This window comes from Diachasma alloeum, unplaced genomic scaffold (assembly GCF_001412515.2).
Source record: "Diachasma alloeum isolate Michigan unplaced genomic scaffold, Dall2.0 Dall_scaffold_00355, whole genome shotgun sequence".
Classification (NCBI taxonomy): domain Eukaryota; kingdom Metazoa; phylum Arthropoda; class Insecta; order Hymenoptera; family Braconidae; genus Diachasma; species Diachasma alloeum.
The window spans coordinates 143650-158356 of record NW_021680494.1 but is presented as its reverse complement, the minus strand read 5'-3'; the positions used below and the strand labels follow the sequence as shown (position 1 = coordinate 158356).

Genomic DNA, 14707 nt, shown 5'->3' with positions numbered 1-14707 from the left:
GGTGAATTTGAGAGTGAATTTATATCATTATATTTTCCTGACCCGGGAACCTAACCCGGCCTAACCTCCCGCATTCGCCAATCGATTCCCGGCTGGGTGAAGCGGAAATTTTTTCTCTCTAAATTCTAATTCTCTTAGAATTCTTTAATGCCTAAAGGAGGTTAGGCGGTGTTTGAGGTGAATTTGAGAGTGAATTTCTGTGGTTCCCGGTAGCTTAGTCGGTAAGAGTGCCCGGCGCGTATCTGGGAGACCCGGGTTCGATTCCCGGCTGGGTGAAGCGGAAATTTTTTCTCTCTAAATTCTAATTCTCTTAGGATCGGTCGCTCGGTCTTAGGAAGGATGTCGCGAATTTACCAAAAGATACAGAAAAATCAAAAGGAAGAATCAGAAAGTTAATTAAATAGGGGATGAGAGAATTACTTTTAAATTTACTCCGCGATTTATTCAATTTCTCAATAATACTTCAACTCCAATAGAATTTCTATTCTTCATAAATAAATTAAATTAATTTCAATTAAATTTAACAAAATTAAATTCGATTAAATTCCCGAGAGTGAGAGTACGTGAATTGACCTTGAGAGAGAGGTTATTGCGACAGGAATGGAGGGTCCGACGAGTCCAGGCCAACGATCTCTCCGCATCGTCCAGAAACCGGAGTGCTGGAGGATCTGGAGGCGGCGTTAATTCCAAAGCGATGATCTCGGCGAATCTCCTCATAACAATAACTGACAATTAATGGGCGAGGGACTCTAATATGCAAATGTCACTTAAGAGTACCATTTTGCCCCATATTCGAGTCCGTCCGCCATCAAGAGCGTTGTGGCGTCACAGGAAAATTTCTGGAGAAACCCTAAATTAATAATCTAAAACCTTTGGGGCACCTTACTGAGCTAGAAGAGCACTCATTTGAGGCTCCAATTCGCTTTAGAAAGAGAATAAACCGCCATGTACACGACAGCGTCACCCACGGCACGTGAGGAGCATGTGTGCACTTGTAGGCATGTTTTATCCACTTTCGCCAACTAAAATTGGCACTGGACATTCCCCTCTACGTAACAAGACCTCTTGGTTAACGGAGAGGGCACAATGGCGCCATGGCAGNCTATCACTCGGGAGAGGTCTGGAGAGCTGAACGAGGGTTTTATACACTCAGTGGTGCATTTATCCACCCGCTCAGAGGAGTTTTGGAGGTTGGGAATGCATCTCGGCGTCACTCTTGTGAACGCCGGTGCACTTTTCCCGGAGGTCATCACTCGGCACACTGGGAATAAATGCATTTCCCTCCTCGGGAGAGAGTGCACATGGTGAATGAAAATGTACTTACCATGTTCCTCGTGTGGGCCCTCGGCGATGGTCTCTACCAACTCTTTCGATCGCTGTCAATATTCTCGGGGATGTTATCGCAGTGGTTGCTCGGGTCCAACTCTCTCGTAAACTGCGTCTAACCGGCGGAGGTTCTCAGCTGGGTGGCGCGACTGGCACGCCGTCTAGCTGCCGCTGGGGCGGGCTCATGTAACCGAGCACGCGGGGATTTTGATTCAAATGGGTTTTAGACTTATTTTAGGCATTCCGCCGCTAATTATTTCTTTTATGAATTAACCCAAGGGGTTTTGTCCATAGTGGCTGAACCATAGCTATCTGGAGGTTCGGAAAGGGGGAATTAAGGCAGTTGTTCGCCTTTTCTCCTCGCGAGTGCCCTTCTCCCCTGAGTGAGTGCACTTTTCGCTGCTGTCACTCTCCCGGAAGTCATCCTGGAGTCACCGTGAACAAATCTAAAGAGAGAATAGCCCATGGCGATCCATGCAGACGAGTGGGCTATGTTCATCCACATGGCCTTCCAGCTGCACTGGTGATTCCAACGACTCCACGAAATGCCTTAGCCAGGGAGCGTGAGTATTTCACCTCAACCTCTGTGATCAGCAGCCGCACTCAACGAGATCAGCGAGATCTCACCGGGAAGCTCGGTGTATCGGCTCTGAACCGCGGTGGATCGTCGTCCCTCTCAGGATTCGCGAGATTTCAAAATACAAAAATATAACTAGGAAAATACAATTACTGTAAATTTTCCCTCAACCATAAAACCGAAAATTTATCCCCTAAAATCCGAAGTAAACCAGAAAGATAACTGAAACTAAAAGAGAACAAAAACTTTAATATTACTTGAACCGGAGATTTTACTTTTTACTCGTTTTTAATGTGTATCGACACGTGAATTTGATTATTTATAGAAATCGAACGTTGTTTTCCCCGCGAGGCCCTTCCTGATGTTCTTGGAGACCGGTTTCTACGAGCTGGAGCTAAAAGGGGTGTTGCATCGCCCTTCGGTAGGGGTGCTAACTTTGGGGTTAAAGGAATCGCAACTCTCTGTCCGAAAAGATCGAAATAAATTCACACTTACCTACTCACTCTTACGATTTACTTAATTCTACGACTAAGTTGTGTACAGGTGGCGGAATTCTCGAAAATTCCGCCACAACATGGTAGAAGGAAATGATGTGCAAAATAACCATTTTGCAGCCTATTGCTAATTTATTAGTAAAAATAATTATACTACACAATACATATTACAAGAGCAATTTTTCACTTGTTTACATTCAATGAAGTAAAAAATTCATTTAAAAAATAAAATAATTTTCTTATCAAATTTTCCACTTTCCTTTGTACTTTATTCATCACAGTTCGAAGTTCAACAGAAATTAATTCTCTTTGACGTTGAATTTTTTTTTTTGAGGATTTATTTCACTTAACCTTTACACCGAACTGTCGGTCTGTGGGACCGCTATCAAAACTTTTAGTGTCGAACTGTTGATAAATGTAAGAACAAAAATTTCGAACGTCCACTAGCTTCCTATTTCATCGGTTCCAATCGATACAAAACGTTTTTGTCTTTTTTGCTCCGATAAATCCATGAAACCATCAATGTTTCTTCTAATTTATTACCTGAGGGAATTCATTGAAAATAATAATTAGCACCAACTGTTCATAGATTAATCTTTGCATCGAACCCCTCCGAAAACGCACGTTTACCATATCCCGCGGTCTGTTAGACCGTTAACTTTACACCGCCAAAGATATGATAAGATCATCTCAAAATCTTAATTTTTTGAGTATGTTCCCTATGCCCTGAAAATTTTTGCAAGAGAAAGTCCTATAGCGCGAGCGCTGACGGGTTAGAAACGCATACTGACGCGAGTCCTGACTGGTTAAAAACGCATCCTGCGGTTCGCGCAGCGTGCTTGAAACTCAACTTCTGCACTATGTGACATAAAATATTTTTTTGTGTTCCGCCCGTAAGGCAGCGTTTCACAAAAAATATTGTACGTTATACGGCCAAAAAAAATTTTTCTGGCGAATATGAGGTTTGCAGCACGAGCCGAAGGGGAGGGACAAATTTAAGACAAATTCGTCAAGTTTTTTTCGGCCTAATGACGAAATATACTATTGCAGCACGAGCCGAAGGTGAGGGAAGGCGAAGTTTTTTTGCCCGTATGACGAAATATACTATTGCAGCACGAGCCGAAGGCGAGGGCTGCAATCATATTCATCAGAAAATTTTTTTTTGGCCGTAAGACGATCAATATTTTTTATCATGATGGCCGTAGGCAGAGATTTACGAACGCGGAGCGAAGCGGAGCGTCCGTGAAACGCTGCCTTACGGCCGGAATGACAAAAAAGTTCCTCACGGCCTAGGGTCGAAATGTACTAATTTCGCTTCGCTCGGTTAAATCGCGGTTTTCGGGCCTAATGACAAAAAATATTATTCGACACATGGCCGTGGGAACTTTTCTACCTCATATGATTACAGAACTCGCTTTCGGCTAGCCCTGTAACCTCATATTCGCCAGAAAATTTCCTCGCGGCCTAGTCAGCGTTGCCAACCATACCATTATCATGGTATCTATACCATGAAACTGGCTCCGATACCATGTACCATGATGCCCATCATGGTAACATGGTATACCATTTTTCACGCGAGGAACGAAGGGAATGTCCGAAAAATTCATTATCTTCGGATAACTTTATTAAATATTTTAATGCTTTTCTTTCCTGAAAATTGCATTGATTATATGGCTTCTATCAGCAGCTGGATCTCCTGGATATTGTTCATTCGCAATTAATGAAAAAAATATATATTGTAGTGATGAAATTTTTTCAATGAATCTCCAATGACAATAAAAAAAGCTTTTCTGGCGAATATGAGGTTTGCAGCACGAGCCTAAGGGGAGGGACAAATTTAAGACAAATTCGTCAAGTTTTTTCGGCCTAATGACGAAATATACTATTGCAGCACGAGCCGAAGGTGAGGGAAGGCGAAGTTTTTTTGGCCGTATGACGAAATATACTATTGCAGCACGAGCCGAAGGCGAGGGCTGCAATCATATTCGCCAGAAATTTTTTTTTTGGCCATATGACGATCAATATTTTTTATCATGATGGCCGTAGGCAGAGATTTACGAACGCGGAGCGAAGCAGAGCGTCCGTGAAACGCTGCCTTACAGCCGGAATAACAAAAAAGTTCCTCACGGCCTAGGGTCGAAATGTACTAATTTCGCTTCGCTCGGTTAAATCGCAGTTTTCGGGCCTAATGACAAAAAATATTATTCGACACATGGCCGTGGGAACTTTTCTATCTCATATGATTACAGAACTCGCTTTCGGCTAGCCCTGTAACCTCATATTCGCCAGAAAATTTCCTCACGGCCTAGTCGCCTAGTGTCGAAATGTACTAAATAGATCCCTCGTTTTCAAACAATGTGAGTACAAACCTCGCCTTCGGGTCGGCCTGTAAACTTCATATTCATCGAAAATGAAATTTGTGCCCCTGTACTTTAATATACTATAATGACGCGGAGTCCAGGGGAATTAATTATTTTTTTGCAGTAGAAAAAGTCGAAAATTAATCAAAACCTTAAAATTAAGTGACTGATAGATCCGGAAGTAAAAATAAATCTATATTACAACAGTATATTTTCAGAACTCCTCCGACTCAAACTCACGAAATCACCTAATAAGTAAATATCTACATTTCTAGGCAGTCTATAATTTGCTAGGCGAGACCTTGTCAAAGATGCAGCAGTACGCCGAGGCGGAGAGATGGTTCCAAGCTTGTCTCGTCAGAGAACCCAACTATATTCCAGCTCACATTACTTATGGAGAGTTACTTGCCCGTAATGTATGTTACCTCCTTTTGAGGCATCATAAAAATGGATATCAAGTGTCAATGTGTAACGGTATATCATTGTTTTTGCAGTCGAGTCGTGTGCTGGAGGCTGAACGGTGGTTCGTCAAAGCTACAAGACTCGCCCCCGATGACCCAAATGTGCACTATCGCTACGGTAATATTTCATAATTTTTCTACGATCGTTTTTGTTATAGTTGACGCTATTCCGGTGACATCTTTCCAATTCATTATACAGTGTCTTCCTCTGATTTAATTGGTCGAGTGGTTTTCAATTGCTTCGGGGAAATTTGATATTCTCTGATAGGAACTTTGTTTTCAATATTGCTTCTCCTTTGTCATATGAGAATCGGCGTTGAAGAGGACTCGTCTCATTTTTAGCCGATGGAAATGGGTCATGTAATGCAATTTCACCGTCCATTTTCGTTAATTAGAGTTGTTAGATTGGAGAGGGAAAATCAGGAAGAAATTCTGAAATTATTCATGCGTACGATTTGACATATTCATTTTTGCTCTGTAATTCAATCTTTTTATATTCAATCCAAAATGATCAAAAATGATGGAACTGCAAGCCTAAGACTAAGTTGTAAAAAAATGTAGGGAAACGTTTGCTGATGAAAATGTTGGCAGATGTAATTCACTTCGACTCACAGTTTTTGTTTTTAAATCATTAGAATTGATATGATGTGAGATCAATCTTCAATACAAATTGAATCAGAACCTAAAATTTAAGAAAACCCCACTTACGTCTTAGAACATAAATCCAATATCAAATTTCTCTTATTGAGAATTGAAAATAACATGATCAATATCTCAAGCCATTAAGTTCACGAAACAACTAGAAATTCCAGATCAACATTATACAGATTAAATTATTTAACAGAACATCAGCATGTCGGACAAATTAATTTCCGATTATATTCAATCCTGACGCAATTAATCCCTCCATATTGAATCCGGAAAGATCACAGATACTAGAGCCATACGCTAAAATTAATAAAAAACACTTGATATAACCCACAATATCCTTCATGTCAAATGCACCAAAAACAAAACAATCATAGCCAATATATCTTACCAAGGATTTGAAAATCTGAACTGAAACAAAACATCTGAATTTATATGAAGTTGAGTTCAAAACTGAAGAAAACCCCTCAAAATCATGAGAATAATCTGCTGAACTAGCCCTGATTATTGAGAAAAAATTTGTTTCTCCTATTCATTAAAAAAAACCTGCGCTTTGGTACAAGATAGAACCAAATTGCATTCTTATACATGTACTTTGTACAATTCGAGTGTTCCACTGACATAACATTTAGTTTTCTATTCCTCAACGAAATGAGATTATATCACGTCTTTTAGATAGTTTGTTATGTTCAAAATTTGTATCTTATCGATAAAAAAAAATTGACTGTCGAATTAACATTGAGTTACTTTTTTGTGGAATTATTACTTTACTAACTACCTCTTCAAAGGCACATCCAAATGAAATCCTTGTAAAGCGCTCATTTGACGATTACGCGTGCATGTGCCTCGATTCCTCAGAAACAATTAATTTTTCTTGTTCTTTAATATGAAACGCTCCTCAAATCTAATAAAATTAAAAAAAAATCATCCCACAGTGAAAATCTGCACTCTCAAATTCCAATTTCAGGAATGTTTTTATCATCTCAAAATCGGTTCGCCGAGGCCGCCCGTGAACAGCTGAAAGCAGCTGAACTAGCCCGTTCAGACTACGAATTATCAGTGGCAGCAGCATCAGCCCTTCGTCATGCCGGCCGTCATGACGAGTCTGAGACGTGGTACAAGCATGCAGCAAGCCTAAAGCCCAATGAAGCAACGAGTCACACAAATCTCGGGGCAATACTCCACATAAACGGAAAATATCGTCAAGCAGCAGCTGCATATCGCAAAGCACTACGTCTACAGCCAAATGATCCAACGACAATTACAAATCTCTACAAATTAATGGCGCTTATAACGTGACCCTCGGTGGGGGATCCCCTGTCCCCCTTCATAAAACCTCATATTTCGGAAGGGAGGCAAAACGCTACTGATCCGATTTATTTTACTGAACCAAAATTTAATCGCAACTTCTCTTCCTGGTATTTATTTGACAAATGGTTCGACTACTATTCAATAATAATCATGTACGTGCGTAAAATCATGAATCAATGGCGTTCAACTCATTCATACTGCCTGCTATGATACATGTAAATGAATAAAGCTTAGTTTATTTTTCTCTATGATCATGTGTGTTTGTTTTCATGATTAATTATTGATAATCGTGTGATGTTTGAGGAGAAGACATTGTCGGGCAATTATTTTATCAATTTTTCGCTGCTAAAGGACTACGTCATCATGCTGAATAATTGTTGAATTAAAAGGTTGTGCATTCAGTTGTTTACAATAACAAGTGTTTATTCTTTCTTTTCTTACATTTCTTCATTTCTTGTTATAAAACTGTCATAAATTGTGGAGAATACTGAAACATTGAAATTCTTTATTCTTTGTTGTTTAAAAAATAATTATTCCTTTGTATTTTAGGTGGGTTACTCATTGGATATTTTGAATATTTTGTTACTTATGGGAGTTTGGTTATGGTTAATGTAACTGTTAAAGTATTCAGCTAATAGACGATAAATTATGGAAAAAATAGTTGCTGTTAGACAATCCCATGATAATTTTTAAATTATGGCTTTTAACTGACAATAATACATTTTTATACCGGTGCTAAAAGTGGAATTAATATTCAACATATTTATTTGCCATTTGTGCAAAGTACTTGAGTAATTTTAAATGAATTTTTATATTCGTTCGGGTTTTTACGTAATGGCAAAGAAATTTAAAGAAGATGTAGAGATCTTATCGATTAGCTTTTATAGCATTTGCGTTTTACTTTTTCATTGGTGTTTGGTATGTTTTCTTTTTGTTTGATTTAATATTAAATGGGCTTAAGCTGAATTAGATGAGCCAAGTTTTTTTCAGATTTTGGCAAATATCTAATCTATCATCTAAATATTTTGGAATTATAATTTTAGTTTATGCTTCTTTCGCATTTTTCTGAAACTCATTTAGGCGCTAATGAAGTTTGTCATTTAATGGAGTGAAGAGATCGGAATTTGTGACAAATTATTGTGAGAGGTGAAGGGGACTCTCTTCGCTACATTTTAGGACAGTCAAAATTTCTTTGTAAGTAATGGTATCTTAATATTACAGATGTACATACCACGACGAATTTTTCATTCCAAAACATGTTTGTTGGAAGAAAATTTGTTTCTTGTATTCATTTTTTTATCCTGAGCTTTGATACAAGATGGAACCAAATTGCATTCTTACACATTTACTTTGTATAATTCGAAGATTCCACAGAGATAACATGGAATTTTTCATTCAATTCATCAACGAAATGAAATCGTGTCACGTCTTTCAGACAGATTGTTATATTCACAAATTGTAATGTATCGATAGAAAAGAGTTGATTCTGTCGAATTAACAGGAAATATAACTAGGTACTAGGAATTTTTATTGCTTCTTTTGTGGAATTATTACTTTTCTTTTACTACCTCTTCCAAGGCACATTCAAATGAAATTCATGTAAAGCTCTGGTTTAGTGATTACGTGTGCGTGCCTTGATTCCCGAGAAACAAAGAATTCTCTTTTGTTCTTTAATATTAAAAGCTACAGAAAAAATTGTACAGATTACGACATGTGTTGTTATTTATCCTGATCGACATCACCCAACTCTCTCCTAGTTCCCCTCGAAAATATTCAACATTCAATTGTTTTTTATTTTTCATCGATTTTTAAGAATTTTCTTTTTCTTGGTTGATGAGTGAGTAGTAGGTTGGACACAGAATTACGTCAACTTTAGGCCGTATAATATGTACAGAGACGCGGGATTAATAATTAATTTTTTTATCAATTGAAAAAAGCAACAATTTCATTGTTTTTTCTGTTTACTAAGTTATTTCATTGGAGGTAAATAATTGTTTGGTCTTTAGCAATGAGAAATAATTGAATTAATTAATCAAGTATCAATGTTTTTACTTCTTTCAATTAAAAAATTGAATCATCAAATTGTTTCGTCTTTTATTTTCACTGCGAACTGTACAATGAAAGATCACCACCAAATGGTTAAGTAAATCGATCTAATGAGCAACTAAAGAGAAAGGACCCTTAAATACTTCCACTGGGATATGTAAAAATAATTTAAAGGTATTACTTTCGCACCATTTTTCATTATGGGCTGATCGACGTAACTAACAGTACTCATTTAGATAACAATTATTAAATATGAAATCGAAATAGGCTTCGCATTTCTTTCGATCTTTGCAAATATTGAATTCAATATGAGTGAGTGGTTTTAATTACTTATAATTAGTCTTCGAAAACAAATTTGTAATTTAATTCAGAGAAAAAAAATCAGACGAAAAAATATTGCACTCTATTGAGGTACTTTTACTCTATTTTTCTCATAATTTTTTCTTCCATGTGGATTTAAATGCTACCTCCACTTTCACAGAATTGTTGTAAAAATTTTACTGAAATTTACAGATACAATTTCATCTCTCAATTTTCATCGTTAAGGCCCGGGGGAATTGTCTTTCAACCGCTCTCTCAATTGTTTTTCCATCTTCATAATGTAAAATATATCACAATTTCCATTGAATTTTACATCACACAGAAGTCCGTAAAAATTATGATTATACAATCAAAGAAAGTAGAAAAAACAACTGAACATTTTCAAAGAGCGGTTTAATAAAGATTAAGACATAAGTCCGATAGAGAGGAAATGACTCTAATAGTGAATGGATAATTTATCATGGTAACTAACGATTTGACAGCCATTGTCTGCTGTGACAAATGACGACCTAACAGCCATTAGATAAATCAAATTATTAATTTGAAATTTCCTGCCTATTGGGTTTATTTTCGAATATTATTCAAAAACAGTTTTGAAAATGTTCAGATCTTTTTTCAATATTTTTTTGATTGTACAATCACAGTTTTTGGAGACTCCAGGACTATGTAAAACTGAATAGCAATTGGAGATCGTTTCAGATTATGAAAAGAAAAAAAACAATCAAGATCACGTTCGGAAGATAATCCACCCCGACCTTAAATAAAGATAAAAAAATTCAAGTATTAAGTTTTAGTTTGTCTGAAATTGAAAAACATTTTTCTTTATGGAATGCCATAAATCCGCTGTAAATTCTTCAATCATTTCTACGAATTCGATTAATCAGATTGTATAGTTTTCTAGTGTTTCAGTCCTTCAGTCATTCCCATTCGGTGTAAATGAAAGTTTTATAAATGCACTTTGTAGATTGTTGATCAAAGATTAACTTTGAATACGAGAAAATTATTTAATAGATGATTAAATTTAAGTGTTTGAAGTGTGAGTAATTGTGATTGCCTCGAAGCAAAATTCATAAATTGTGGTTGTTCTGATCCAGATGTGGACGGCTAAGTACGAATAATGATAATTATAATAGTGTATTTTGAGATAATACTGGTGTTGACAATTAATTTATTATTGATAATCATTATTATTCAGTTAAACCCAAATGATTATTGTATGTAATACTACAAGAGCTGTAAAATTACAACTTATTTTTCGATAGGTTCGTTAAGCACAAAGGAAAAAGTCAAGTGTTTCAGGTTAACTCTAGTCTGGTCACCAACACGATCCAGCGACTTGGTTCTCTCCGCGGGGATTGGTCACTGTGTTATTTAGAATTTACTCTACACACTGGATTTTTCCTGAAAAACTTGACGAGTTCGTTTGAATGCAGGGGACTTTTAGGGAAATACGTGATTAATTTTGAAGCTCGAGTGGTGTTCGGAAGAGAATATTTCCATCCAAATTCCGCCCAAGAGAATTGCACTCTGAGACAAAATTCACCAGTCAGTTCCAATGAGGGGCTCACTCGACCAGGAAATCTTTTGTTTTTCATATATATATGCACTAGTGCTTCAAAATTATCGGATATTTTCCGATAGCTTCGTTGCCTAGAAACGATTGTGTCAAATTTTGCAGGTTTAAAATTCGCAGGGATTATTCTGCGAAATTTGACATCTCGGTCCTAGGCAGAGAAGCTTGAGGAAAATTTCCGATTAATTTTCAAGTACGAGTGGTATTTGACGGGTTATTTTTCCACTCGCATTTCGGCCAAGCAGAGTGCAGTGAACATCCGGATACATTTACACAGCCATACATTTACAACCTACTTTTTTGTTTATCTGTCACACAGAATATTAAACGTGAAATGCGTTGAAAGATGAGAAACATTTGAAAAGCTACTATAAATTTCCGTCGGAAATTTTTTGGAAATTTCCACAAGTAATAACGAGAGCTTCAAAATTATCGAGCAATTTCCGATAGGTTCATTGCAAACAAACGAAGGAGTCAAGTTTTTCAGGTTAAAAAATCACGAGCGCGACGCACGAGTTTTCCTGATCCGATTTTTCCTGAAAAACTTGACGACTTCGTTTGTGTGCAGGGAACCTTGAGGGAATTACTCGATTAATTTTGAAGCTCGAGTAGTATTCGGGAGGGAATTTTCCCATCCAAATGTCGGCCAAAAGAATTGCACTATGAGACAAAATCTATCTGACAGTTCCAACCAGGGGTTCACTCGACCACGGAATCTTTTGTTTTCCACAAATATAGTCAACATGAAAAATTACCAGTTGAATTATCAAAAATTATCAGCTGAACACCGTGTTGACCATATGAAATAACAGTCGAATAGTGTAATTCTATTGGCTGACATTTGGATGAGAAAAATTCCCGAAATAAAACTGTTTGACAGCGTCAAATACTGCGCTTTGATTGGTTGAAATCCGAGTGAGAAAAATAATCAGCTATAATACTCCAAGACCTTCAAAATTATCGGATATTTCCCGAATGTTTCGTTGCATAGCAATGAGAGGCATCAGTTTTGCAGATTAAAATCCCGAACGCGCAGCGCGAGGGATTTTACTGCAAAACTGATCCCGATCGTTGATATGCAGGAAAACTTGAGGGAAATATCCGATTTTTATTCGGCGGAGAATTTCTTCAATTCTGATTCTGGCCGCTCAGGGTGCAGTGTTCGGGGTTACGGGACACATTTCACCAAAATGTGAGGAATATCTGTCAAATTCGTAGAAAACAATTGACAGGCTACAGGGAAATCATCAGTCCGATAATTTCCCTGCAGCCGGGGAAATAATCAGTGTGAAACGCATCACGTGACCCCGAATACTGCACTCTGATTGGTCAAAATCAGAATTGAAGAAATTGTCAGTTGAATATTGTGTCGACTATATAAAATAACAGTCGAATAGTGGAATTCTATTGGCTGAAATTTGGACGGGAAGAATTCTCTTGGAAAATCGATTACCTCTAAATAAAAAAACCGAATGGACCGAAAACTACAGAGTTGAAATTGTTCTCCCGAGTGATCGTGTCACGAATAGCAGAATTACTGAATAAAAATGGAGATAATATTATCAGTGACATTATCACCACCGCATTAGACCTGCGGATAATTAAGGGTTGATAACTGATTGTAATTATGGAAGTATTTACAGACCACTGGAAATTCATTCATAAAGATAAATAACGCGCAAATATGAGGGACAATTGCTGAAGTTATTTGGGGAGAGGCATTCGTGTTAATGAGAGTAAACTTGTTCAATTCACATTAAGCGAGAGATAAAAATAGAAGGAGAATTGTTGGTATTTTAGGTTGATTTACGAGTGTGCGTATTTATTGTAGCCCTTATGATTGAAGTATAAGAAGTCACGATTTAATGGATGCTTCGTCAAATTATTTGCTCAATAAAATTAATTTTGTGCTGAAATAAAATAAAAAAATAAATTATTCTTTTTACAAATGTTTAAAGATGAAAATATGAACAAATTCGCGGAATAAATTTGATTTTGAATTTGTTCCCACGAGAAAAGCTAAGTAACATATGTTTCATTCCACCACAAATTTCACTCAATTAAATTACTCAATATTGGAATTTAAAACTCAATCACTATTTATCATGGCCGATTCCGTAAATTAAAAAAAGACGTGGAACAGATCCTAATTGCTAAGAACATCTCTTGAGCACTTCATTGATGTTCAACGTTTCCACTAACTGTTTTTTTACGAATTAATTCTCTCATATTCATTGAGTTATTTTTATGCTTATTCTCGTAAGATGCTCAGACTATCATTTTTTGTATGAAACGTTTACTGTTACTTGCTTATTGAACAAATTCTAGAGACATCAAAATTTACATAGCATTCATTGAAAAAGGAATTATCTGATCTGTTCATTCTAGGGTTTTTCATCTTTTCTTGGGGAGTTATTTTCCATTATGTATACACACTCATGTTTATCAAAGTTGTTTATGATGAAATTACGTATTTCAGACAGTGATTGATTCGTCATTCATTATTATCTGAATTTATTTCATTTTGCCCTCAGAAAAATTATTCTTCAACGAAATTGTTCATTTTAGGATCATTTTATCATCGAATTGTAAACTTCCCTTCCCAATTTATTTATCACAAATTGAAGTTAAGTAGAAATTGATTTTTTTACGTTGAATATAATTTCTTTTCGGATTTATTTTATTTAAAAAATACAGACTAACTACACAGCTTAGGTCCGACGATTGCTCTCAGAAAAAAGTTCATGGACTAATTTACACTAGTCCCACCTGCTCGTCGAGACGAAATTAAAAATAAGTCAACTAACTAGCCAATCTAACCATGCTATAGTAATCCTTAATAAATTTATTAAAAAAAAATATTTCGTTCTTTCTTTTTTCGCATTAGAAATTGAGTTTATAGTACCCATCGAGCCTTGAAAGCTTCCCTGGTTCGTACTTGCATACATTTTCATTATTTTTAATCATTTTCAATCAAAATTTCATTTTTCAACATTTCAGAAATCCAAAGTCTTCCAAAAATAATTTTAAATATATTCAAAACCCTGGAATTCAAGTAATTCCTGCTCATGATTTCGATCTTTAGCATGCTTTACGATTATTGTATTTTCAAGCAATCCTTTTGGGCTTTGAAATATTAATAAATGGTTCTGGGAAAAAACTCAAGGACTTCCCAATTTTTACTATTTAAAAAAGTAAAAATGAAACACGAGTACGACGCGCATCTCCTTTGGCCCTTCTGGCCATCCCAAACTGTCAGACAGACGGATCGCTACCGGGTGCTGATCCACTCTTGGTGCCATCAGCACCTACCCCAGTACCATCTCCATCAGCCCCTGAACCGTCGCCCCTGTACGGTGAACCACCAGGTCCCCGAGCTGATAAACCTCGGAAATCCAGATTGTACTAGAAATTTCAGGGGTTTCGAGTATTAGTTGGCATCAAATGTTTGGAGAATTATTAAAACAGCAATTTCAGAGAGACAGACGAAGAGTGAGGGAGAGAGAAAAAAGTGTGTGTGTGCGTGTGTGTGGGTGTGAGTGACAGAGAGAGAGAGAGAGAGAGAGAGAGAGAGAGAGCGAGAGAGAGAG

General features: G+C 36.8%; 2 protein-coding genes across 3 annotated transcripts in view; one reads left to right on the top strand and one right to left on the bottom strand.

Moving 5' to 3' along the window:
• LOC107041129 (protein O-mannosyl-transferase TMTC2) overlaps window positions 1-8934 on the top strand; it is a 253634-nt gene extending 244700 nt beyond the window's left edge. The window contains exons 4-6 of the mRNA XM_015261531.2: window positions 5033-5173; window positions 5252-5336; window positions 6834-8934. Coding sequence (XP_015117017.1) covers window positions 5033-5173; window positions 5252-5336; window positions 6834-7165 — 558 coding nt within the window. The 3' untranslated portion in view covers window positions 7166-8934. The remainder of the gene's footprint in view (window positions 1-5032; window positions 5174-5251; window positions 5337-6833) is intronic.
• A 3545-nt stretch (window positions 8935-12479) lies between these two features.
• The window catches only part of LOC107041130 (alpha-catulin), a 110498-nt gene continuing 108270 nt past the window's right edge, over window positions 12480-14707 (bottom strand). For both annotated transcript variants that reach the window (XM_015261532.1, XM_015261533.1), the window contains exon 10: window positions 12480-14522. In XM_015261532.1, coding sequence (XP_015117018.1) covers window positions 14373-14522 — 150 coding nt within the window. In that variant the 3' untranslated portion in view covers window positions 12480-14372. The remainder of the gene's footprint in view (window positions 14523-14707) is intronic.